The 23,237-nt window shown below is 42.5% G+C and overlaps 1 protein-coding gene and 1 long non-coding RNA gene across 4 annotated transcripts in view; one reads left to right on the top strand and one right to left on the bottom strand.

Moving 5' to 3' along the window:
• The first annotated feature begins 779 nt into the window (after window positions 1-779).
• Window positions 780-23,237, top strand: part of plod1a (procollagen-lysine, 2-oxoglutarate 5-dioxygenase 1a) — a 32,714-nt gene continuing 10,256 nt past the window's right edge. The window contains exons 1-12 of one of the 3 annotated variants that reach the window (XM_043675894.2): window positions 780-1,012; window positions 7,750-7,841; window positions 8,826-8,962; window positions 9,331-9,494; window positions 10,085-10,197; window positions 12,468-12,531; window positions 13,656-13,753; window positions 17,413-17,514; window positions 17,818-17,949; window positions 18,193-18,314; window positions 19,974-20,078; window positions 22,175-22,300. In XM_043675894.2, the coding sequence (XP_043531829.2) occupies window positions 889-1,012; window positions 7,750-7,841; window positions 8,826-8,962; window positions 9,331-9,494; window positions 10,085-10,197; window positions 12,468-12,531; window positions 13,656-13,753; window positions 17,413-17,514; window positions 17,818-17,949; window positions 18,193-18,314; window positions 19,974-20,078; window positions 22,175-22,300 (1,379 nt within the window). In that variant the 5' untranslated portion in view covers window positions 780-888. The remainder of the gene's footprint in view (window positions 1,013-7,749; window positions 7,842-8,825; window positions 8,963-9,330; window positions 9,495-10,084; window positions 10,198-12,467; window positions 12,532-13,655; window positions 13,754-17,412; window positions 17,515-17,817; window positions 17,950-18,192; window positions 18,315-19,973; window positions 20,079-22,174; window positions 22,301-23,237) is intronic. The other 2 variants (XM_043675896.2, XM_043675895.2) reach the window with 2 other exon arrangements.
• On the bottom strand, window positions 9,441-21,868 carry LOC148139776 (uncharacterized). The gene is made up of 3 exons (XR_015753455.1): window positions 21,329-21,868; window positions 12,913-13,048; window positions 9,441-9,570 (listed from the first exon to the last, which is right to left on the bottom strand). It is a non-coding gene; the product is annotated as an uncharacterized LOC148139776 (long non-coding RNA).

Here is a 23,237-nt window from a genome sequence, read left to right as displayed (position 1 = left end):
ATTCCCCACAACAATGTCTTGGTCCAAGAGAGTCAATGCTCGGGGCAGAATTCGTTGATGACTTTTAGCTAGAGTCTCACTTTGGTTAAAGAGGGCCGTATTTTGCGAATGAGGGGACGCAGTGATAAGGGGAAGGAACCTCGTTTAATTTTCCCTCCCTCTGATCAAAGTGATCAAAGGTAGTGATCTCGACCAGGTACCTCGGTTGGTATTCTTTCGTTCTCAAACCCACGTGTCTGGTGCAGTAGCCCTCAGGTTATGTACCGTTCCCCTAACCCAAGAATTACTGTGATGTGGAGGTGCCGGTGTTGGACTGGGGTGGACAAAGTTAAAAATCGCCAGGTTATAGTCCAACAGGTTTATTTGGAAGTACTAGCTTTCGGAGCGCTGCTCCCTCATCAGGTGGCTGTGGAATTACTGGCAAGTGTTGAGGGTCGGGAAGCCAGGCATCATTGGATGGTCAGAAGCAGGAATGATTTCCCCTCTCTAACCTATGTATCACTGCAGAGCAATGAGAAGCTAGCTGACATCCTCTCTCTCTACACCAGGAATCACTGGTCAGTGATCGGGAAAAGTTGATTTAAGGATTTTTGGATAGTGATGGAGAACAGCAACAGTGATTGAGCAGAAAATTCGACCTAATTAAGTGGCTTCATTTATTGTGTGCGTTTCGTGTATGTTAAGCCTGTGCACAGTCTGTGTGTACGTGAGTCAGGGGCAGTAGTGAAACAGCCTGGGAAGGGGGGCTGGCAGCATAGGAAGAGGGGCTGGCCTGTTTAAAGTGACGCGCTGCCCTATAGAAGGCGATGTTGTAGCCCTGGGCCCCGTTTAAGCTCTGAGAAGGAAAGTCGAGAGGAAAGGATTGAAGGACAGAATACAAAAACAAGCATGGAGGCTGCTATGAATCGCGTTCGAAGAGTTTGCTTAGTGTTTCTGATCCTTCCGGTCCTGATTTTAATCTCCCAATTTCTCGTTTGTAAAAGCGAAACTCAGGAAAGTCCGGTTCCGAAAGGTATCTCCAAGACTGCGGGAAGAGTGGGAGAGGGTATTCTTTGAGGAGAAATAAGTGAGGTTCTGGAGATTGAGGTACAGCGACAGAGTAGAATGGAGAAGAGAGAGGTCGGATGTAAGAAAGAGCAGATGACGGAGACAAAGATGAGTGGGAGGGGTGGGAATAGAGAGAGGTGGGGGTTGGGGTTGGGGAGGGTGAGGTGGGGGAGAGGGAGGTGTGGCGGGGATGGCGTGAGGAGGTGGAGTTGGGTTTGGGGAGGTGGGGATGCGACGGGGATAGGAGAGGTGGAGTTGGGTTTGGGGAGATGGGGAGGGACGTGGGGTAGGGATGGGGGAGGTGGTGGGGATGGGGGAGGTTGGCGAGTTGGGAGTGTTGGGATGGGGAGGTGGGGCATGTTGGGATGGGGAGGTGGAGGCGAGGGGGTGGGGTGGGAATGTGGAGGGTGGGATGGAAGAGATGGTGGTGGGGGATGTGGGAATTGAGGTTATTATGTGAATGGGGGTCAGTGGGTGGGGATGGGGGGAGGTGGGAATTGGGGAGGGGGAGGTGGGTTTGAGGAGGTCGGAATGGGGGTGCTGGGGATAGGACGGGGGTAGGGATGGGGTGGTCAGGTGGGAATGAGGGTGGTGAGGCTTGGGGGAGATGGAGGTGGGATTGGGGATTTGGGAGCAGTGGGGTTTGGGGAAGATGGAGGTGTGATGGGGAGGTGGGGTGTGGAGAAGCTGGAGGTGGGTATGGGGAGGAAGTAAGTATGGGAATGGAGGTAGGGGGGTTGGATTGGGAGCAGTGGGGTTGGGGAAGATGGAGGTGTGATGGGGGGGTGGGGTGAGACGTTTGGGAGTGGTGGAGGGGGTGCGGAGATGGGGAGGGAGGTGTGGGATGCAGGAAGGGGGGATAGGAGATAGGGAGTGGGAATTGTGGGGGGAGATGGAATGAAATGGGGAGGGGCAGTGGAATGAAGTGGGACGAGTGGAGTGGGGGAGGATATGGAAAGAGGAATGGGGAGAAAAAATATGGGCTGAAGGGTTATGAGGGAGGAGGGTGGGATGGGACAGGGAATAGAGCAGATGAGGGTTAATGAGAGATTGGGGAAATAAAGAGAAGGGTTCTGAAGGGAGAATAGGAGGAATGGAATGGAGAGAGATAAGGAGGGAAGGGTGCTGTGGAAGGCCAATGCAAAGACGGGAGAAACGTCGCTTTTTGGGATACAGTGAAGCCACTTGGTTGGGTGTGGGGGAATGGGGTCAATGGGAGAATGGGGGGGGGGGGGGGGGAGAGGGCGGGATTATGAAAGCGAGTTTGAAGGAGAGAAGGATGCGGTTACGAAGAGCTAAATGATTGGGAGAATCCTATGAGTTGGAATTGGGGAGCGTCTTAGCGGCCCACATGGATTAAATGTCGGAGGAATGGGTGCATAAAGAGCCAGGGTGTTCAAACAAAAGTGATCCGGTTCTTCAGAAAATAATATGGAGTTTGTAGCGTCCGAGCGACATTCTGTGGGGTGGGGGGAATCAGGGCTGAAGTCTGTGCCTACCCTCTCCTGAATCTTTATTATGTTTGCTGTTTGGGGTCATTTATTTTCGGGGATGGGTGGAGGTGCTGACGTGGAAAAAGATGGGGGAGGGGAGAGCGGTTCGGGAGGGACTGAGTTGTAGAGTCAGCGGCTCACTGTCTGTGTTGACTGTGCGCCCAGGCTCTGGAATATACTCCGCCTGCCTTCCTCCCATTTTCAATGCACTTGCCAAGATCTTAAACCCCCGATATCCCTGCAGCCGCTGGATATTTCTGGAACATTCCCCTCGCTCATAGTCCAATTTTTACTCCAGTCTCATAGATTGTGTTTTCGATTTGAAATTGCACGGTTTGGTGAGAGAAGGCTTCATTCATTTAAGATCTGCTTCTGCACTAAGTAAAATAATTGGCATGTTTTCCCCAACAGTTGATTAATCTGAGATTTGAAGGTCGCTTGCTACCCCCTACCCCACCCATCATCTTAGTTTAGACTACATTTTTAGAATATTTCTTTGCAATAGAGAGAAACGACCCTGCATCGGTCCAGAAAGATCTGACTGCTGGGAAAAAAAAACACTCCTAAAATCCCAGCTTGTGGCTTATATCCTTAGAGGCGATGGCAACCCTAATGAATGTTTAAAACAAAACAGAAATTGCTGGAGAAGCTCGGCAGGTCTGGGAGGATCTGTGGAGAGAAAGCAGAGGTAACGTTTCCAGTCCTGTGACTCTTCTTCAGAACCGCCAGGGTCACTTAGTTCTGAGGAAGAGTAACTGGACTCGAAAAGTTAACCCTGCTCTCTCTCCATATATACTGGCAGACCTTCTGAGCTTCTCCAGCAATTTGTTTTTCAGTTATAGAGTCATAGAGAAGTACAGCACGGAAACAGACCCTCTAGTCCAACCCGTCCATGCTGACCAGATACCCCAACCCAATCTAGTTCCACCTGCCAGCACCCAGCCCATATCCCTCCAAACTCTTCCTATTCATATACCCATCCAAATGCCTCTTAAATGTTGCAATTGTACCAGCCTCCACCACTTCCTCTGGCAGCTCATTCTACACTCACACCACCCTCTGCATGAAAACGTTGCCTCTTAGGCCTCTTTTATTATCTTTCCCCCTCACCCTAAACCAATGCCCTCTAGTTCTGAATTCCCCCACCCCAGGAAAACACCTTGTCTATTTATCCTATCCATGCCCCTCATGATTTTATAAACTTCTGTAATGTCACCCCTCAGCCTCCAACGCTCCAGGGAAAACCCGCTCTAGCCTATTCAACCTCTCCCTATAGCTCAAACGGAACAACCCTGACAACATCCTTGTAAATCTTTTCTCAACTCTTTCAAGTTTCACAACATCTTTCCGATAGGAAGAGGACCAGATCTGCATGCAATATTCCAAAAGTGGCCTAACCAATGTCCTGTACAGCCACCTTTATATCCAAATGGTTAGTTCTCCTTGTATTCCATGCGATCTAACCTTGCTAACCAATCTCCCACGGGAAACCTTGTCAAATGCCTTACTGAAGTCCATGTAGATCACGTCTACCACTCTGCCCTCATCAATCCTCTTTGTTCTTTTATTTATTTTTGTGACTATCTAACTCAACCACTCTTTCAAGTGAATAAAAACCATCTCGATTCTCCCTTTGACCTTCTACCTCTGAAATCTACACCCTTGAGTTATTGATCCCTTAGTAGAAAATGTGCCTTCCTATCCTATTTCTGCCCCTCATCATTTTATACACCTCTATCAGGTCCCCTCTAAACCTTTGCTGCTCCTTGGAAATCAATTCCAGACTATCTTCCTCACAGCTCAGAAAGCTTCATGGGGAATCTCCTATGCACCCTCAGTTATATCCATCATATAATGTGTTGACCTGAAATACTCCATGCAATAACTCTAGTTGTCGACAACCAGCATTTTATACATTCTTGTGTAACTCCTTGCTCTTGTATTTCTGTGCCTTGAGAACAAAAATTGACAGATGGGGTCAGTATTTTAATAGGCTGTTGAGGGTGGGGTGGGATGGCTTCTGATTAATAAGTGACTGTTAATTATTACATAATTTATTTTCTTTTAATTTGATGAAAGATTGGGATCACAATCAATGAGTCATAGATATGTACAGCGCAGAAACAGACCATTCGGTCCAACTTGTCCTTACCTACCAGATATCCCAACCCAATCTAGTCCTATTTGCCAGCACGTGGCCCATTTCTCTCTAAACCCCTCCTCTTCATATACTCATCCAGATGCCTTTTAAATGTTGCAATTTTACCAGCCTCCAACACTTCCTCTGGCAGCTCATTCCATACACGTATGAACCTCTGCATGAAAAAGTTGACCCTTAAGTCTCTTTATATCTTTCCCCTCTCATCCTAAACCTATGCCCTCTAGTCTGGACTCCCCCACCCCAGGGAAACGACTTTGTCTATTTATCCTATCCATGCCCCTCATGATTTTATAAACCTCTATAAGATCACTCCTCAGGCTCCAACACTCCAGTGAAACCGGAACCAGCCTATTCAACTTCTCCCTATAGCTCTAATCCTCTAACCCTGGCAACATCCTTGTAAATCTTTTCTGAACCCTTTCAAGTTTCACAACATCCTTCTGATAGGAAGGAAACCAGAATTGAATGCAGTATTCCAAAAGTGACCTAACCAATGTCCTGTACAGCTGCAACATGACCTCCCAACTCCTATACTCAATTCTCTGACCAATAACGGAAAGCATACCAAATGCCTTCTTCACTATCCTATCTACATGCAACTCTACTTTCAAGGAGCTATGAACCTGCACTCCAAGGTCTATTTGTTCAGCAACACTCTCTAGGACCTTACCATTAAGTGTATAAGGAGAAAGTGAGGACTGCAGATGCTGGAGATCAGAGCTGAAAATGTGTTGCTGGAAAAGCGCAGCAGGTCAGGCAGCATCCAGGGAACAGGAGAATCGACGTTTCGGGCATAAGCCCATTCCTGAAGAAGGGCTTATGCCCGAAACGTCGATTCTCCTGTTCCCTGGATGCTGTCTGACCTGCTGCGCTTTTCCAGCAACACATTTTCAGCATTAAGTATGTAAATCCTGCTAAGATTTGCTTTCCAAAATGCTGCACCTACATTTATCTAAATTAAATTCCATCTGCCACTCCTCAGCCCATTGCCCCATCTGATCAAGATCCTGTTGTAATTTGAGATAACCTCCTTCACTGTTCACTACACCTCCAATTTATGGTGTCATTGCAAACGTACTAACTATATCTCCTATGTTCATATCCAAATCATTTATATAAATGACAAAAAGTAGTGGGCCCAGCACCTTGTGGCACTCCACTGGTCATAGGCCTCCATTCTGAAAAACAACCCTCCACCACCACTCTTTGTCTTCTTGAGGCAGTTCTGTGTCCAAATGGCTAAGTTCTCCCTCTATTCCATGATATCTAACCTTGCTAACAAGTCTCCCATGAGGAACATTGCCGAACACCTTACTGAAGTCCATATAGATCACATTCACCACTCTGCCCTCATCAATCCTCTTTGTTACTTTTTCAAGTTTGTGAGACATGATTTCCCACACACAAAGCCATGTTGACTATCCCTAATCAGTCCTTGCCTTTCCAAATACGTGTAAATCCTGTCCCTCAGGATTCCCTCCAATAACCTGCCCACCACCGTCAGGCTCACCGGTCTATATTCCTTGGCTTGTCCTCACCACCTTTCTTAAATAATGGTACCACATAAGCCAACCTCCAGAATTCTGGCACCTCACGTGTTACTATCAATGATACAAATATCTCAGTAAGAGACCCAGCAGTCACTTCTCTAGCTTCCCACAGAGTTCTAGGGTACACCTGAGCAGGTCCTGGGGATTTATCCACTTTAATGCATTTTAAGACATCCAGCACTTCCTCCTATATGGACATTTTTCAAGCTGTCACTATCTATTTCCCCACATTCTATATCTCAGAGACTTCCATGCTTGTTGCCAAGTCCATTTCTGCAGCATGAATGGCAAGCCAATCTTGCTCAGAGTGGTGTAAAGTGTTTTTTATCTCTTGAAAGAATTATTCAGTAATGCTGTTGACACCCCATCTCAGAGTGACCTGAGGAGAGTTTGCCAACACATTGCATGATCATTGCAGAATGATGGACCTAGTGAGTCTGTCTTGTTCAGATCATTTCAGAAACAATTGCATTTAATTAAAAATCATAAAACACCAGGTTATAGTCCAGCAGGTTTATTTGGAAGCACTAGCTTTCGGAGCGCTGCTCCTTCATCAGGTGATTGTGGCAAATTGCATTTAACAAAATGATAATTTTAAGAGAGTTGCTGTAGGATATTAATTATGTAGCATGCTGGAAATCAAGCCTTCCTATTCTTAGAGGTGTCCTCAAAGTTAAAGATTTTCAAAAGTATACAGAATTCCTCAATTTATCTTCTTTCGGGCCCAGGTTTATAGAAAACATAGACTATGTTTCTGTACTTAACAAGAATGACTATTTCAAATAAATAAATTCGAATGACAAACAAACAATTACGAACCATCAATTGATTACTCTGCTAGAGTTAAAACTGTAACTTCCCTTATAAATGCCCTGTCTCTAAACACACTTGAATACACATGTGGGAAACAAAATATAGGTGGAATTAAAGAGTGGAGTAGCAGTTCAGTGGCCCCTGTCCACAGGGTTTGCTGAGGTGATTCTTGGCCTGATCAGAGGACTGCTTCTTTATTATCCTTCTCCAGATACTCCCACCTGTTTGCAGGAGGCACAGAGTGGCCGGTTCCCTTTTATACAGGTCTTTGATTTATCAGTTAAGTCTCAGGTTAGGTATCTGGGAGTAGATCACATAGTTGTTGGCAAGCAGAAAACCTTCATCATTGATAACTAGCTACTAGCCCACAGACCAATCAGGTACTTGTTGCCAGGCAAAGCTACTTTCATGCGCACCCCATTGGCTCCAAGCAGCTGTGCAAACAGTACTTACAATAAGTGACAGATACTTTCTTTTTAAAATGCAGCAATTCTTCAATAATCCATGACTTTTAAAACAATTGTTTTCCCACAACCAAAAATACAAAAAAAAAGTAACACTCCCCACTGTATTGAGCTGGTGCCTGAGAGTTAAGGAGGAAATGTATATTTTGTGAATCAGTAACTGTAAGTTGGGAATTGATGTGCTTCAGCCACAAACTCTGCTTTTTGTTGTTTCTTTGCAGAAAATCTCTTGGTATTCACTGTCGCCACAAAAGAGACAGATGGCTTCACGCGATTCATGAGATCTGCAAATTTCTTCAATTACACGGTTAAGGTGATATAAGTTGGAGAAAATTATACATAAACTAACACAATATCAATGAGAACAGATCAGCAATTGATATCAGAGACTAATGAAGTTACACTCTAATGCAAAATGCTTCTGTCAAATTAACTCCTGATTGACTGGACTAAAACAATAAGGTTTTTATAAAGTTTCCAATTGCAGTTAACGTTCTCACAACCAAATGATGCTGTCAACCCAGCTGCTTACTCAGTTTTTAAGTTTCTGATTAGTTGGTTCAGTCTGTTGGATCATTCTGAGAGTTGAGGGTGGGAAAAGGATGTGCATGGGATGGTCCATATCATTGTAGATTCAGCAAGTTTGAGGGCAGTGCAAACTACTGGGTGCAAAGTTTAATTATCAGGAAATTTGTTAAACATATTTTACTAATAACTAAATCAGTCAGGTGACTGAAAATATACAGGCACCCTAAGGGGAATAGTTGGCTGATTTGTCATCTTGTGTGTTGGATATGGGTAATGTCAATGTATGATATTACAAAAATCAATTATTGGATCCTCCTTCTTTAACTGAGGTTATGAATATAAAATAAAATTTCAGACATCCCACCTCCTTGACTAGTGATTTGTAACAAATCCAACGCAGAGGGTGGTACGTGTATGGAACGAGCTGCCAGAGGAAGTGGTGGAGGCTGGTACAATTTCAACATTTAAAAGGCATTTGGATGGGTATATGAATAGGAAGGGTTTGGAGGGATATGAGTCAGGTGCTGGCAGGTGGGACTAGATTTGGTTGGGATAGTTGGCCAGCATGGACAGGTTGGACCAAATAGTCTGTTTCCATGCTGTCCATCTCTATGACTCTATAACACAATGTCAGAACACTTTAACTGATGTTGGCCTGCTCCTAATAAGTAGAATAGATCATTCCCAATTGAGCATTCAAGGGCAGTTTAGCATTGCTCAATCCCATGGGTGTTTAATAGTGAAAATTGTCCCTTTTTGTATTTTGAAGGTGTTGGGTCTGGGTGAGGAGTGGACAGGTGGAGATGTGACAAAATCCTCAGGAGGCGGGCAGAAAGTACGGATTCTGAAGCAAGCCTTGAAATCATATGCCACAGAGAAGGAACTGATCATTCTGTTTGTGGACAGGTACACCCCAGCTGTATGAGACCTCCCTGCATGGGGTTGGGTTGTGAGGTTTTCCTAGATTTGACCAATCTGATCTCTCAGCAGAGTGCAGGAGATCACAGAGTACTATTCTGAAGAAGAATGGAAGAATTTCTCACAATGTCCTAAACAATATTTATCCCTCAACAACATCATTAGAACAAATTAACTGTTCTATATCACTTTGCTGTTAGAAGGAGCTTGTTGCATGCAAATTGGCTGCCAGCATTCTTAAATTACAACAGTGCATGTGCTTCAAAACCTTTTGGAAACATCCTGACATAGTGAGAGGTGCAATTTAAATTCAAGTCCTCCTTTCTGTCACCACCTAATCTTGTAATGTTTTGCAGCTATGACGTAATATTTGCTTCAGGGCCTGACGAATTACTGAAGAAGTTTCATCAGGCAAAGCATAATGTGGTCTTTGCTGCTGAGGGCTTTATTTGGCCGAATCACCATCTTGAAGTCCAGTACCCTCATGTAAGGGAAGGCAAGCGATTCCTCAATTCCGGAGGTGAGTTTCCACGTTTGCGGTGCACAAAGTTCACCTTTTTGAGTGTTACAGGCACAGTGAATGCTTGGATTTATATCTGTGTGTAAAACAGAAAGTACTAGAGAAACTCAATAACATTCAGTGAGACAGAAATAGAGTTAACATTAAGTCACACGTGACTGTTCTTACAAATAAAAGTCAAATTGGACTCAAAACATTAACCCACTTTTTCTCTCCACAGATGCTGGCAAATCTGCTGAGTTCCCCCAGCACTTTCTGTTTTTATTTCAAATCTGCAGCTTTCATAGTGCTTTGCTTTTATTTCTATGTAAAGCAGCTTGTGTATAATACTATGTTTCCAGTAAATAACTTGTGATTGTATGAAAGCGTGCACATGAACATGTCTATGTGTATTTGTACATATATTTGTACGGGTGCCTCCATGCATATGTATCTATCTTCAAATAGGTGTTCATGTGGTTGTTTATGTACATCTTTAATTTAGTTCTGTGCTAGTACACTCCAATACCTTGTAATATTTGCTAGAAAAAGGATCAGGATTACAGTGCCTGGATATGATGCAAATTCATAATCCTTTTGGGAAATTTCAGGATTTATTGGCTTTGCTCCAAATATTTATGAACTTGTGGAACCCTGGGATCTGCAGGACAAACATGATGATCAACTCTTTTACACAAAAACATACCTGGATCCAAAGAAGAGGGTAAGGAACTGGAGAGAGCATTGAAGAGTATAGACTTTGGTGGGTAATAGTGGAACACTATGGTAAGGTATTATTCAGTAACATAGGATGGAATCTTCTGTTATGTTGTCTAAGCTTGGTGTCAGGTGAGAAGTGAACATCATTTCCAGTTAGCATGTCAGCACCTCTCAGGTGATTACACCAATCTCAGTTTATTACAGATGAATGTATAAGTAGCTTGGTGAATCTTGTGATAGAGCACAGTGGCTCAGTGGTTGGTGGCACAGTAGCTCAGTGGTTAGTACTGCTGTCTTACAGCACCAGGGACCTGGGTTCAATTCCAGCCCGGGGACTGTCTGTGGGGAGTTTGCACATTCTCTCCTTATTTGTGTGAGTTTCCTCCAGATGCTCCGGTTTCCTCCCACAATTGAAAGATGTGCAGGTTGGGTGAATTGGCCATGCTGAATTGCCCATAGTGTTCATGGATGTGTAGGTTAGGTGCATTGGTCAGGGGAAATGTAGAGTAATAGGGAGGGGAATGGGTCTGGGTGGGATACTCTTTGGAAAGTGGGTGTGGGCTTGTTGAGCCAAATAACCCCTTTTCACACTGTAGGGAATCTATGATTTCAAAGCAGAAAGGAATCCTTGATGCTGAGTGATCCCTCAGAGTTGAAGGATCTACTGCCTTGTTTAAAGAGCACCTTGACAGCTACCCACCAGGAACATCAGTTATGCCTTTGTAGCACCCCATCATCCAAAACTGTTACCCAGCAATATCACAGGCACAACAGAACATGAACCCATGTTCAGGGATGCCTCACTGCACCATAGCTAGTAGAAGTGCAGGATTCACATGTCCCATCCTCATTTATGCATGAAGTAATAGAATAAATGGCAGGGATCAATCTGTTCACTATTTCCTTTGCTGTTCTCATTTTTTTTCTGCCTTTGACCATACAAAATGCCTTTCATCTCAAATTTCATTGTAGTTCCTGACCTTGCTGACATTTCAATGTCATGAGGCTCCTGAGTCATGGAGTGAACGTGTTGCCCTATGCGCACTTCACATAGAGAGGAGAGGACACTTGAGCCTGGTTCTCATGCTGTTGGCTCATTGCTACAAGGATTTGCCTTTAGTTAATCCCAGGAACTCTACAGTAACTCCTCCCATCTGCAAATCCCTGCTTTCTATTTTACTGTGCATTATTGATGAGAAACTCTGCCCTGATCTAGAGAAAAGCAAAATGGTCTGCATCACTTTCATTTCCGAAGTTCCACTACACTTTCCTTCATTTCATCTTCCCACCTTCCTTCCTTCCCTTCCTTCCCTCCTTCCTCCCTTCCTCTTCCTCCTTCCTCTCCCTCCCAACCTCTCCCTGAGAGCATAGCCATCATCTTCACCATGCCCATCCATAGAACAACCTACTGCTTTACCTTTAACGACCTCCCTCATGTGACCATCTGCCTCTTTTCTATGAACTGGGAACTCTCAAAGCCCCACTTCGCCCTATCTCTGTCACTGTCCCAGCCACTTCCCAATATCTTCAACTTAATTCTCATGACCCCAACATTGACACAACTGATAGTAGCCCTTAGGCACAGTACCTTTAGTCAACCACCTAAGAAACCACTCCTAACTGTAGCTGCACCATTCACATTCACTATAACCCTTCCCTGGTGGTGAATACCCTACTACATTGCAACAGACATAATTCCTCAATTTGGCCAGGCTCCTTACCCCTTGTCTGTTACACTCCATTCTGCTTTCCTTGGTCATCTTCCACGGCCTGTACAAACTGGGGTACCATCACCCAATCTCAGTCAAGACATGGAATACACAAACACTCGCCAAAAAGGACAAAACCATGGCTAGTTACTCCAATATCCTTGAGATGATGCATTTGACTAGTGCACACGTGTTATACAATAGAAATCTGGAAGTCAAATATTGCTTGCTGATAGAGAAATTAATTGGCAGAGGTAGCCTCTGGCAAGCTAGTATTTTAGTAGGCGTACATGAGATGCAAATGCATGCAAAAAGGCTTCCAGACCTTTGCTGATGTGAAGCTCAACACACCTCTAAAATTCTGCGTACTTAATTGCAAAAGATACCCCGTCCATTGAAATTCTGAATTTTGGCATCCTGCAGAATTAAGATCCCCCCCTCCATGGTCCACACTCCCCACTTCTCGGAACAGCACAAGCTTCTGCCTATTGTGACCAACAAAGTTCTATTTATTCTATTTATTATCTTCCTGTTCACATTTGCCTTCTTTCCTTTTTTTCCCCAGGCAAGTTTGAACATTACTTTGGACCACAAATGTCGGATATTCCAGAATTTGAACGGAGCACTTGGTATGTTAGGGTTGGGATCCTGTATAGGTCTCTGTGTCTCCCACTTTTCTGAATCACAGTCAGGAGTCATGTCACAAAGCATCCAATCAAGAATTCAAGCATAAAGCAGCTATGAAAATATAAGCAAATCGTGGAATAGTGGTAATGTCAGCCGATGAGTAATCCAGAAGCCCAGGCAAATGCTTTGGGAACATGATATAAAATCTCCCTTCTGTCAGCTGGTACAATTTAAATTCAATTAGTTCAATTAAATTCTATTACAGTGGAAATTGGAAGTTAATGCTAATCTTAGTGATGTTGATGATGACTGTCAACATTAATTGTTGTAAAAATCCACCAGGTTCACTAGTGTCTTTAGAAAAGGGAATGTGCCATCCTTACCTGGTCTGGCCAATGTGTGACTGCAGAGCAATGTGGTTGACTCTCTGAAACCACCTAGCAAGTCACTCCATTCAAGTTCAAACAGCCCATTTAAAGATGGGTAACAAATACTGTCTTGCCAGCCATGTCCACATTCCTAAGAAAGAATAAAGAAGAAAAGAACATAATTATAAATTGTCAATTCACCTAATATTCAAAACCAGTTTGTACAGCAGTGACCTTTGGTTCAGAAAGATCATCAGGAGTGTGTGCTTGGGGCATAACCTCCTACCAGTTGTAGTTGTTCAAGATGCTAGAATAAAGGCAAATGTTGTTAGTGAAGTTATGAACCTAGGCAGAGCTGTCCTGGTGCTGGCTACCAACTGAATTCTAGCTGAAGCAGACAATGGAAATTGGAAACTGCCTTTATGCTGAATGCTGAGATTGCAACCATCACTGAACAATGAATATTCCATGTTCTTTCCCGACAGTGTACAGAGAGCTAAAAGCAGAAAACATTGGAAACGTATAGTGGGAAATCTCTCTCCACAGACACAAATTTCTGAATGTTTCCAGAACTTTGTTTTATGTTAGATATGTTGCATGTACAATCTGGTACTTTTTGTCTTAAACTTGCATTGATAAACTAACTTCAAGGGAATATAGAATTAAGAGTGAAAGTTCCTTTTATAATAACTGTCAGTATTGAGATTTAATAGTGCTAAACACAATCTGTCATTCGCTGGTCTCTCTCTGATTGCCAGATGAAGTGGTTCTGAAGTTTGAAGATAAACGAGTAAGAGCACGAAACATGGAGTATAATTCATTGCCTGTCATCATCCATGGAAATGGTCCCACAAAGGTAGGTGTGTCTCTGTAGTCATGATCCCAAGTTTATTACAGGGCAGGAATCTCATTCAGATCATCTAGTGAGATTCTAACATCCTACATTGTGATATGCGATTGTTTCTTACATCTCATATCTCACGCCATTTAAGATGGGGATAAAGTTAACATTTTGGCTCAATGAAAGGTATTTGATGTGAAATATTAACTTTACTTCTCTCTCTACATATGTTTCAGAGCATTTTCAGCATTTTCTGTTTTAGTTAGACATCTTATAAAGATGTTAAGCAGGGATGTGGCAGTAAATTGATTCATTTTTCAAAAACCCAGTAGAAGCACGAATGGCCTCCTGCATGCATGTATATGTAATTCTGTATGTGATATTACCTTTAATTTGCCTGTTTATCATTGCTGTCATATTCATTCAAAATGTCCCTTTCCTGCTGTGGCAATTCCTCTCTAACTCTTAGTTACTCATCTGTTACACTACCTTTATTTCTGTCATTTCCTCTGCCAGTCACTCAATCTTTCATTCATTTTCTATCTTTATGCCAGTTCTCCACACTCTTGGTCACTGCCTCAATTTACCTTCAGTGCTTTGGTAATCAAGCCGAGTGATAGTATGACTAGATTAATAATCCAGTGACCCAGGTAATGTTCTGGCGACCAGAGTTTAAATCCAGCAATGGCAGATGATGGATTTGGAATTCAATAGAAATCTGGAATTAAGAGTCTGATGATGACCATGAAACCATTGTCGATTGTCAGGAAAATCCATCTGGTTCACTGATGTCCTTGAGGGAAGGAAACTGCCGTCCTTCCTTGGTCTTGCCTGCATAGAATCATATAGCATAGAAGCAGACTCTTTCGTCCAACCAGTCCATGCTGCCCATTATCCCAAACTAAATTAGTCCCACCTGCCATGTGACTCCAGACCCACAACAATATGGTTGGGTGTCCTCTGGATAATAGGGGTGGGCAATAAAGCTGGCCTACACAGAGACACCCATATCCTATGAATGAATGAAAAAAAAATCGTCTCCACTAGAAATAATAGAAGTGTAAATGTTTCACTCGGTCACCAAAATGGTGAATGTTTTTCTCTTCCTTACTGTTATCCAGCATAAAAAAGACTGTCAACAGATTTCTTCAATAAACTGAAAAATAATTGTTTATTATAAACAAATTTCGACTTCACTTTGATGAGAATAGTCTTAGACTTAGGACTTTCAACAGAAATAACAATTCAGTTTCAGAGTTTAAGAGGAGGTGAAGCATATTTGTTTCTGGAAATTTATCAGGTTCCTATAAGATATTTCACTGAGAGAGGTTTACGCAGTTATCCTGCTGTAAGGTTTCTTCTTTTTCAGGTGAAGGAGAGATTTTTTTTGCTGCCAACCTTTTGGAGGTTTGTCATTTCAACTGTCGCTCCAACCTGTGCACTAAAGCAGTAACTTTAGTTCAAATGATGAGCTAGGCAGCCTTCAGCACTTTGCCCCTATCCCTTCCAAACCAAGATTGTCCAGAAATTAAACTGATCCCTTAACTCTCTTCAAAGCTTTGCTTGTCTTCTTTCCCAAAGACATTTGACTTCCAATAAAACAGCAGATGGCTAATAGCAAGCATTAAAATTTGACTCGTAATTACTGCTGAACACAACACTCAGAAATTACATGTTTCTTCAAAATCTTTTCAAACCAGAGTCCAACAGTTTCATATTCCAGTTCCACATAATCCTTAAATATAATTATGTATTCCCTGTCCTTGTTTTCTTGCTCACGTGCTCTGACGATGTCACATTTTCACTCTCTTGTTCATTAACAAAATCTGTCTCTACCTGTCTCACTTTCATTGATTCTGTTTCTAGTCCCTCTCTTTAAACATGCTTCCTCTACCTCTTCCTCCCGCTCACTGGCACATGTAGGAAAAAGAATATGCCATTCAGCTTATCAAGCCTGCCCCACCATTCAAAACAATCACAGCTGAACACTCTAATGCCTTTTACTTATCCTATTTCCACAAGTAAAGACAAGCCAGGGAACTATAGACCAGTGAGCCTGACCTCGGTGGTGGGCAAGTTGTTGGAGGGAATCCTGAGGGACAGGATGTACATGTATTTGGAAAGGCAAGGACTGATTCGGGATAGTCAACATGGCTTTGTGAATGGGAAATCATATCTCACAAACTTGATTGAGTTTTTTGAGGAAGTAACAAAGAAGATTGATGAGGGCAGAGAAGTAGATGTGATCTATATGAACTTCAGTAAGGCGTTCGACAAGGTTCCCCATGGGAGACTGATTAGCAAGGTTAGATCTCGTGGAATACACAGAGAACTAGTCATTTGGATACAGAACTGGCTCAAGGGTAGAAGACAGAGGGTAGTGGTGGAGGGTTGTTTTTCAGACTGGAGGCCTGTGACCAGTGGAGTGCCACAAGGATCGGTGCTGGGCCCTCTATTTTTTGTCATTTACATAAATGATTTGGATACGAGCATAAGAGGTACAGTTAGTAAGTTTGCAGATGACACCAAAATTGGAGGTGTAGTGGACAGCGAAGAGGGTTACCTCAGATTACAAAAGGATTGGACCAGATGGGCCAATGGGCTGAGAAGTGGCAGATGGAGTTTAATTCAGATAAATGTGAAGTGCTGCATTTTAGGAAAGCAAATCTTAGCAGGACTTATACACTTAATGGTAAGGACCTAGGGAGTGTTGCTGAAGATTCATAGCTCCTTGAAAGTGGAGTCGCAGGTAGATAGGATAGTGAAGAAGGCATTTGGTATATTTTCCTTTATTGGTCAGAGTATTAAGTACAGGCGTTGGGAGGGCATGTTGTGGCTGTACAGGATGTTGGTTAGGCCACTGTTGGAATATTGCATGCAATTCTGGTCTCCTTCCTATCAGAAAGATGTTGTGAAATTTGAAAGGATTCAGAGAAGATTCAGAGAAGGTTGCCAGGGTTGGAGGATCTGAGCTACAGGGAGAGGCTGAACAGGCTGGGGCTGTTTTCTCTAGAGCATCGGAGGCTGAGGGGTGACCTTATAGAGGTTTACAAAATTATGAGGGGCATGGATAGGATAAATAGACAAAGTCTTTTCCCTGGAGTCGGGGAGTCCAGAACTAGAGGGCATAGGTTTAGGGTGAGAGGGGAAAGATATAAAAGAGATCTAAGGGGCAACATTTTCTCGCAGAGGGTGGTACTTACATGGAATGAACTGCCAGAGGATGTCGTGGAGGTTGGTACAATTGCAACATTTAAGAGACATTTGGATGAGTATATGAATAGGAAGGGTTTGGAGGGATATGGGCCTGGTGCTAGCAGGTGGGACTAGATTGGGTTGGCATATCTGGTCGGCATGGACAGGTTGGACCAAAGGGTCTGTTTCCATGCTGTACATCTATATGACTCTATGACTCTAACTCCTTGTGCCACTCGTAATCACAAACCTTAAAATTGCAACTTTAACATACTCAAAGACTGAGCCTCCACAGCCCTCTAGGATAGAGAATTCCAAAGGTTCACAACCCTCTGAATTAAAAAAAAAACGTCATCTTGTGCCTCAGTGTCATATCCCTTATTTTTAAATTGTGTCACCTGCTTCTAGACTCTCAACCAGAGGATACGTTTCCTGTTTCTATCAAATTATTCTAACTATTTGACTTCTTCACTTTAAAGTTGCAGCTTAATTATATGGGGAACTACATTCCAAAGGTCTGGACCTTTGAAACTGGCTGCACAGAATGTGATAAAGACACAATAAGTTTGGCAGAAAAGACGGTGAGTGACTCTAGTCCCTTTTTCTTTGTTTGATACCAGCTTAAAAAGCTGGAACAGGCAGTATGTCCTTCTTCCCATAAGTTATACTTGAGCCTGAGCCTTATAGTACTATGTTTACAGGTGCAGTATGACTTGCAGTATCAATGCTCCTAGACCCGGTGACTTGAGCTGATAAACTTGAGATCTCCCCACGTACCCCAGCTATGAGATATATCTGAGAATGAATTGCGTTCTTAAATCTGAAGTTGTGATTCATTGATCACTTTGCAAACTAGGGAGTGATTTTGTTTCTCTCATATTTAGGACAGTGAATTACCTACTGTGTTCATTGGAATCTTCATTGAGCAGCCAACACCATTTGTCGAGAATTTCTTTGAGCGTTTAGTGAATTTGAATTATCCAAAGAAGCAACTCCGAATATTCATCCACAACACAGTGAGTATCAATTCTGCTATCTATTATTTAGTTTGCTGTTAGAACCATTGCCTTGCTGAACAGTTGGGAAAATTCTCAATTATTCCTTTGTTTAGTCAATGGTTCCTAAAAAGAACTCTTGATATATTGAGTGATATGTTATCAGATTAGTGCCAGTGCTAAAGAAAGTTCAGTACAGAGGATGAAATGGAAGTGATTTGGTAAAGTTATACTTAGAGATTCCTTCTTTCTCTATGTTAACAGCAAACCCATCATGAGCAGCATGTGTGGCAGTTTGTAGAGCGACATGGGGACAAGTACCAGACTGTGAAAGTAGTTGGACCTGATGAGGAAATTGCCAATGCAGATGCTCGCAACTTGGGGATGTGAGTAACAAAGGGCATTAATTAGAAATGAAATCTCATGTTGTCCACTGACAACATGATCGCACTTTTCCTTTGTTTGGGATTCAAACTACATTTCTGAGACTTCACCACATAATCCATTTTGACACTCCCAAGTGCACTCCGGGAATGCTGTGAAGATACAATGAGTTCCTATCAACCCTCTCAAGGAAACATAAAAGATCCTACAATGCTGCTTTGAAGATCAAAGAACTTCTCCAGTAGACTGTGCCGATATTTATCCCTTACCCGGTTGGCAGAATTTTCCCATATTGGGACTGGTGTGTTGAGTAGCAACTAACATACCATCGTCATGATTGCGATAACTCAACCCATTCAGCTCATGGCAACCTGGGTCACTAGAGCTGTCAGACCTTGCCAGTCGAGACCTTAGGAGATTCAAAGGTGAGGAAGTTGTCACTTTTAATTCCTGGTCATGTGGTGGGGTTCACAGGGTCAGGTGGGTTCAGAGAGGTTAGAGGCAAGGGCATGGGTATGGCTTTCAAAGGCTACTTCTTGTCCTCACCATTCATGCCTCTGATCGCCTTCAGATTGAAGCATTTAGAGGCCTCCACTGCAATCTGTTGGATGCGTCACGATGGCGTCCCTGTCAGGAAATTAAGCCTTTTTTTTGCCTTTCAGGGAGGCAGGCAATCAGGGACGTGACAGGTCAAGGCTATTAATCGATGACTTTAGGATTGTAATTGCTGTCCTCATTTGACCGTCTTACCCAACACTTAATTGCTGAGTGGTATTGAGTTTCTATCTAGGTCAAGTTGCCCCATTATTTCCTTTTTGCATCATCTCTTTTACCATCTTCAGAGCAGGGAAAATTATGCTCAAGGTCACTTAAACACATAAGTTGACCGTTATTACATTGCTGTTTCTGAGACCATGCCATGTACAAATTGGCTGTTGTTTCCTATATTAGAAAAATGATTATGTATCTAAAAGCACTTAATTGATTGTAAAATGTTTTGTTCTATCTTGAAATAATGAAAAGTGCTTAGATGTGCAAGTCTTTGTGAAAAAGATTTTGCTCAACTCTGCATAGGGAAGTGAGAATGTGAACTTTTAATTGAAGATTTTAATTGTCTCTATTACCAATCTCCTTGCATTATATGTTAATGGTTTGTGCAGATGCAAGTAAATGTATTACTCTTTCATCTTGTGTGTACCCTTGCAGATATACGTTAATGTGTCTGTACATTTTTATACCTATGTGCTCAACTGTGATATCTCATGCATTCTTCACATCCTTTTCTCCACAATTTGAGTCCATCCTTTCAGGTGTTTAAGTTCTAAACCATGGAATTATCTCCAGAAATCTTTCTACCTCTCTTTTTTAAGATGCTCCTTAAAACTCTTCATTTTATAAGGCTTTTGTCACCTGTCCTAATATCTCCTTGTTTGGCGCAATGCCAGATTTAATCTGATTATGCTCCTGTGAATTATCATGGAATTTTTTACTACATTAAAGGTGGTGTATAAATATAAATTGTTTTTATTGATAGGATCATAAGACATAGGATTTAGGACCAGGAGTATGTTCTGGTGTATCTATATGTTGTTCTGACTGTGTGTATGAGATTGCTGTTTTCAAAGTTTGCAGTTTAATTCTGTATGATCTTCTGACCACAGTGACCTGTGCCGGCAAGATGTGACATGTGACTATTACTTCAGTGTTGACATTGAAGTTGTGCTGCAGAATCATGACATCCTGAAACTCCTCATTGAACAGAACAGGTCAGAAAAAATACCTGACACACCCACCTCTTTATCTGTTGCTTTTCTGTTGATGTCTGGTTGGGCAGGAAGGGCGAGAGAGGAGATTTGAGGCTATGTTTACTGTCAACACCCCATAAGGTGAGGCAGCAATGGTGCATGCACAGAAACACATCTTTGCAATGTTATGTCACTGCAAAGGAAGGGAAAAGCAGCTGCCAGGAACAAAGATAATGTTGGCTACTTAAATGCACTGCAGAATGTCGCTAAACTCCTAAACGTCAGCTTTCTGACATTAGCATATCAACTAGGTGGAATCATTTCAGTATGGCAGGATGGAAAGTCCCCAGAGTTCTATTGTAAGTAGAGGATTATAGTAGGAAGAAGTGTAATCAAATGAAATCAGACAAAGCAGAATGAGGTTAGGAATTCTCCAGTAAGGACGAAATGGGAGAAGAGAGTGTTCATATTTCTTCGAAAAATGTGTTCAGAACCACACACTGGTGAACCTGAGGCTGTTGTTCATCCACAGATTTCATGACACATTCGCAAATCAGCAACAGAGTTATATTTATCTGCATGTGCACAGATGACATCATTATTTGCAAATGCATCCTCGCAGAGAAAGCATTGTCATAACAGTATGATGTCATCAGTGCAGGTAATGCCAGCTATCTTTGCCAGCAATTTCAGAGCTTGGCAGCACACACACAATGTGTTAAATTACATAAAACAAGCAGATTGAACAGCCTGGTTCATGCTCCTCCATTTAATGGAACTAAGAAAGGCCTGTGGCAAATGACCAAAACTCCAGTTTATCATACTCAAAACAGTAAATATAAAGCAAAATAAACCCTCAGCTCATGATATCTTTGGTCCCTTGTACATGATCATATCAGCACCAAATTTATCAACTAGACCAACCATAATTGAATGAAGAAGAGTTTGCCTTATTGCAATATTTAAATGTTCTTCCCCATTTATCTGAGCTTAATGTCCCCTCTAGATTGCTAGGCCAACAATCTCCTGCATCTAAGAGATCTGCACTGCATCAAGCCTTGTCCAACTCTGCCCAATGTGACTGCTGAACAGAAAGGTATTGAATGACTCAGTTCATCATAGTTGCATCTCAAAAACACAGAGGCAGCAGACAAAACTAGCACAAGTCTACAGAAAGCCCCTGGAAAATAGGGGCAACCAACAGCAGAGAAGTTACCTCCATGCATCAGAATCCCTGAGGAGCTTTTTCACTCATGATGACTGGTTCTCACCTTTGCTGCTGGTAAGCAGGAGAGAGGCAGCCTGTGACTACAGCAGCATAGAGAAGGTGAATAGCAGCACTGAGCAAGACTGGATAAAGTGCTGCTGGCCATTACAGATGGCATAAGTTTGGGTCAGAGAGGCTAGCGAGGCTGCAGTACGAAGTGAAGGGGGAAGGGAGACTGGTGAGAGTGAAGGTCTTGGGCAGGGGAGCAGGGAATGAAGCTACAAATGGGGACAGGGGCTACAAAGGGCAGCAAAGGACTAAAAGTGGAAAGAAGCTGCACTGGGGAAAGGGCAGTTTTAAAATCTTTCAACAAAGGAATACTCAGTGAATTGAGAGTCAGGAAACTTGAGGTAATTAATTCTTTAGAAATGAATGTGAAGTCACTTGAGCTTGCAGACATTCAGGGGTTAGCTACTCTATTAGACAAAAATGTGATGGGCGCTCTCTGTGTTAATTGGATTATTTAATACTGAACAGTATTATTTCATAAAGATTTTCATTTGAGTATTATCAAATCTCAAAATCTTGTGAACAACCTTGTTGATTAATTTTAATTATTTCTATGATCCAGAGAAAGGGCACTGATGAGAAGCCTTTAAAAATAATATTAATGGTAAGTGTTCTATTGTGTCACATTGCATCAGGGATTGACATTAATTGTTATAACCTAGGCTATGATAAACTAGATAAAAAAGGTAAGAATTTGATTTAAGTGTAGAATTGGAACTCAGAGCCACATTCCTTTGGACATGGAAGCTTACTTATAACAGCATTGAAGATTGCAATTCTTTGACTTTAGAAATGGCTCTAGTCTTATAATAAATGTCATCAATTACCTTGATCTTTGTAGACCAATACTGGCACCACTGATCAGTCGCCACAAGAAGCTGTGGTCTAACTTCTGGGGGGCACTTGATGTTGATGGATATTACGCCCGATCAGAGGATTATGTGGATATTGTTCAGCAACGCAGAGTGTGAGTATCAATTTTAAAAACCTTTTGAACTTTCATTCTTGTGTTATGATATTGTCAATTAACTCCCAAATAGGCAAAAATACCTAAATGTATTGAGAAGCCCTGTATCAAATCTCCAAATGAGTCATTGTCCATCCGACAGGGGGTGGCATGGTGGCTCACTGCTGCCTCACAGTGCCAGGGACCGGGTTCGATTCTCTCCTCAGGTGACTGTCTGTTTGCACATTCTCCCCATGTCTGCATGGGTTTCCTCTGGGTGCTCTGCTTTCCTCCCACAATCCAAAGATGTGCAGGTCAGGTGAATTGGCCATGCTAAATTGTCCATAGTGTTTAGGGTAAATGTAGGGAAGGTCAGTGTGCACTTGTTGGTCCGAAGGGCCTGTTTCCCTACTGTAGTTAATCTAATCATTGCAATAGTGACTAGATGCTTAGGAAATGCCGGTGTTGGACTAGGGTGTACAAAGTTAAAAAACACACAACACCAGGTTATAGTCCAACAGGTTTAATTGGAAGCTCCGAAAGCTAGTGTGCTTCCAATTAAACCTGTTGGACTATAACCTGGTGTTGTGTGATTTTTAACTAGATGCTTAGAGTAGTTATATTTTTGAGTAGCATTTTACTCTCGCTGAGTTGAAAAACGGCAAGGGCTATGATCTATTGCACATGTTGCCACACAAACTCTGACATGACAAGCTGAACACATGCGTTTTGCAAACTCGTTGCAAGTGTAGAAGAATTCCAGCATGAGTTTTCTTTTGGAGCTTGTTGTGAACAAAATTGTTGGTGCGTTGCTGATTATTTCTAGATCAGTGGGCAACTTGCCTTGTGGAACCATTACAAATTCCCTTTCCTTTGGACCACTATGGATAGGTTGGTTCTGCTCAGGATTCACTCCACATTGGATCATGCTAGCTGAATTTAGATGAAATCCAAATTC

This window comes from Chiloscyllium plagiosum, unplaced genomic scaffold, assembly GCF_037043375.1.
Source record: "Chiloscyllium plagiosum isolate Xiang-an unplaced genomic scaffold, Cpla_swu_hap1 HiC_scaffold_37, whole genome shotgun sequence".
Lineage (NCBI taxonomy): Eukaryota > Metazoa > Chordata > Chondrichthyes > Orectolobiformes > Hemiscylliidae > Chiloscyllium > Chiloscyllium plagiosum.
This window is presented reverse-complemented; position numbering and strand designations above follow the sequence as displayed.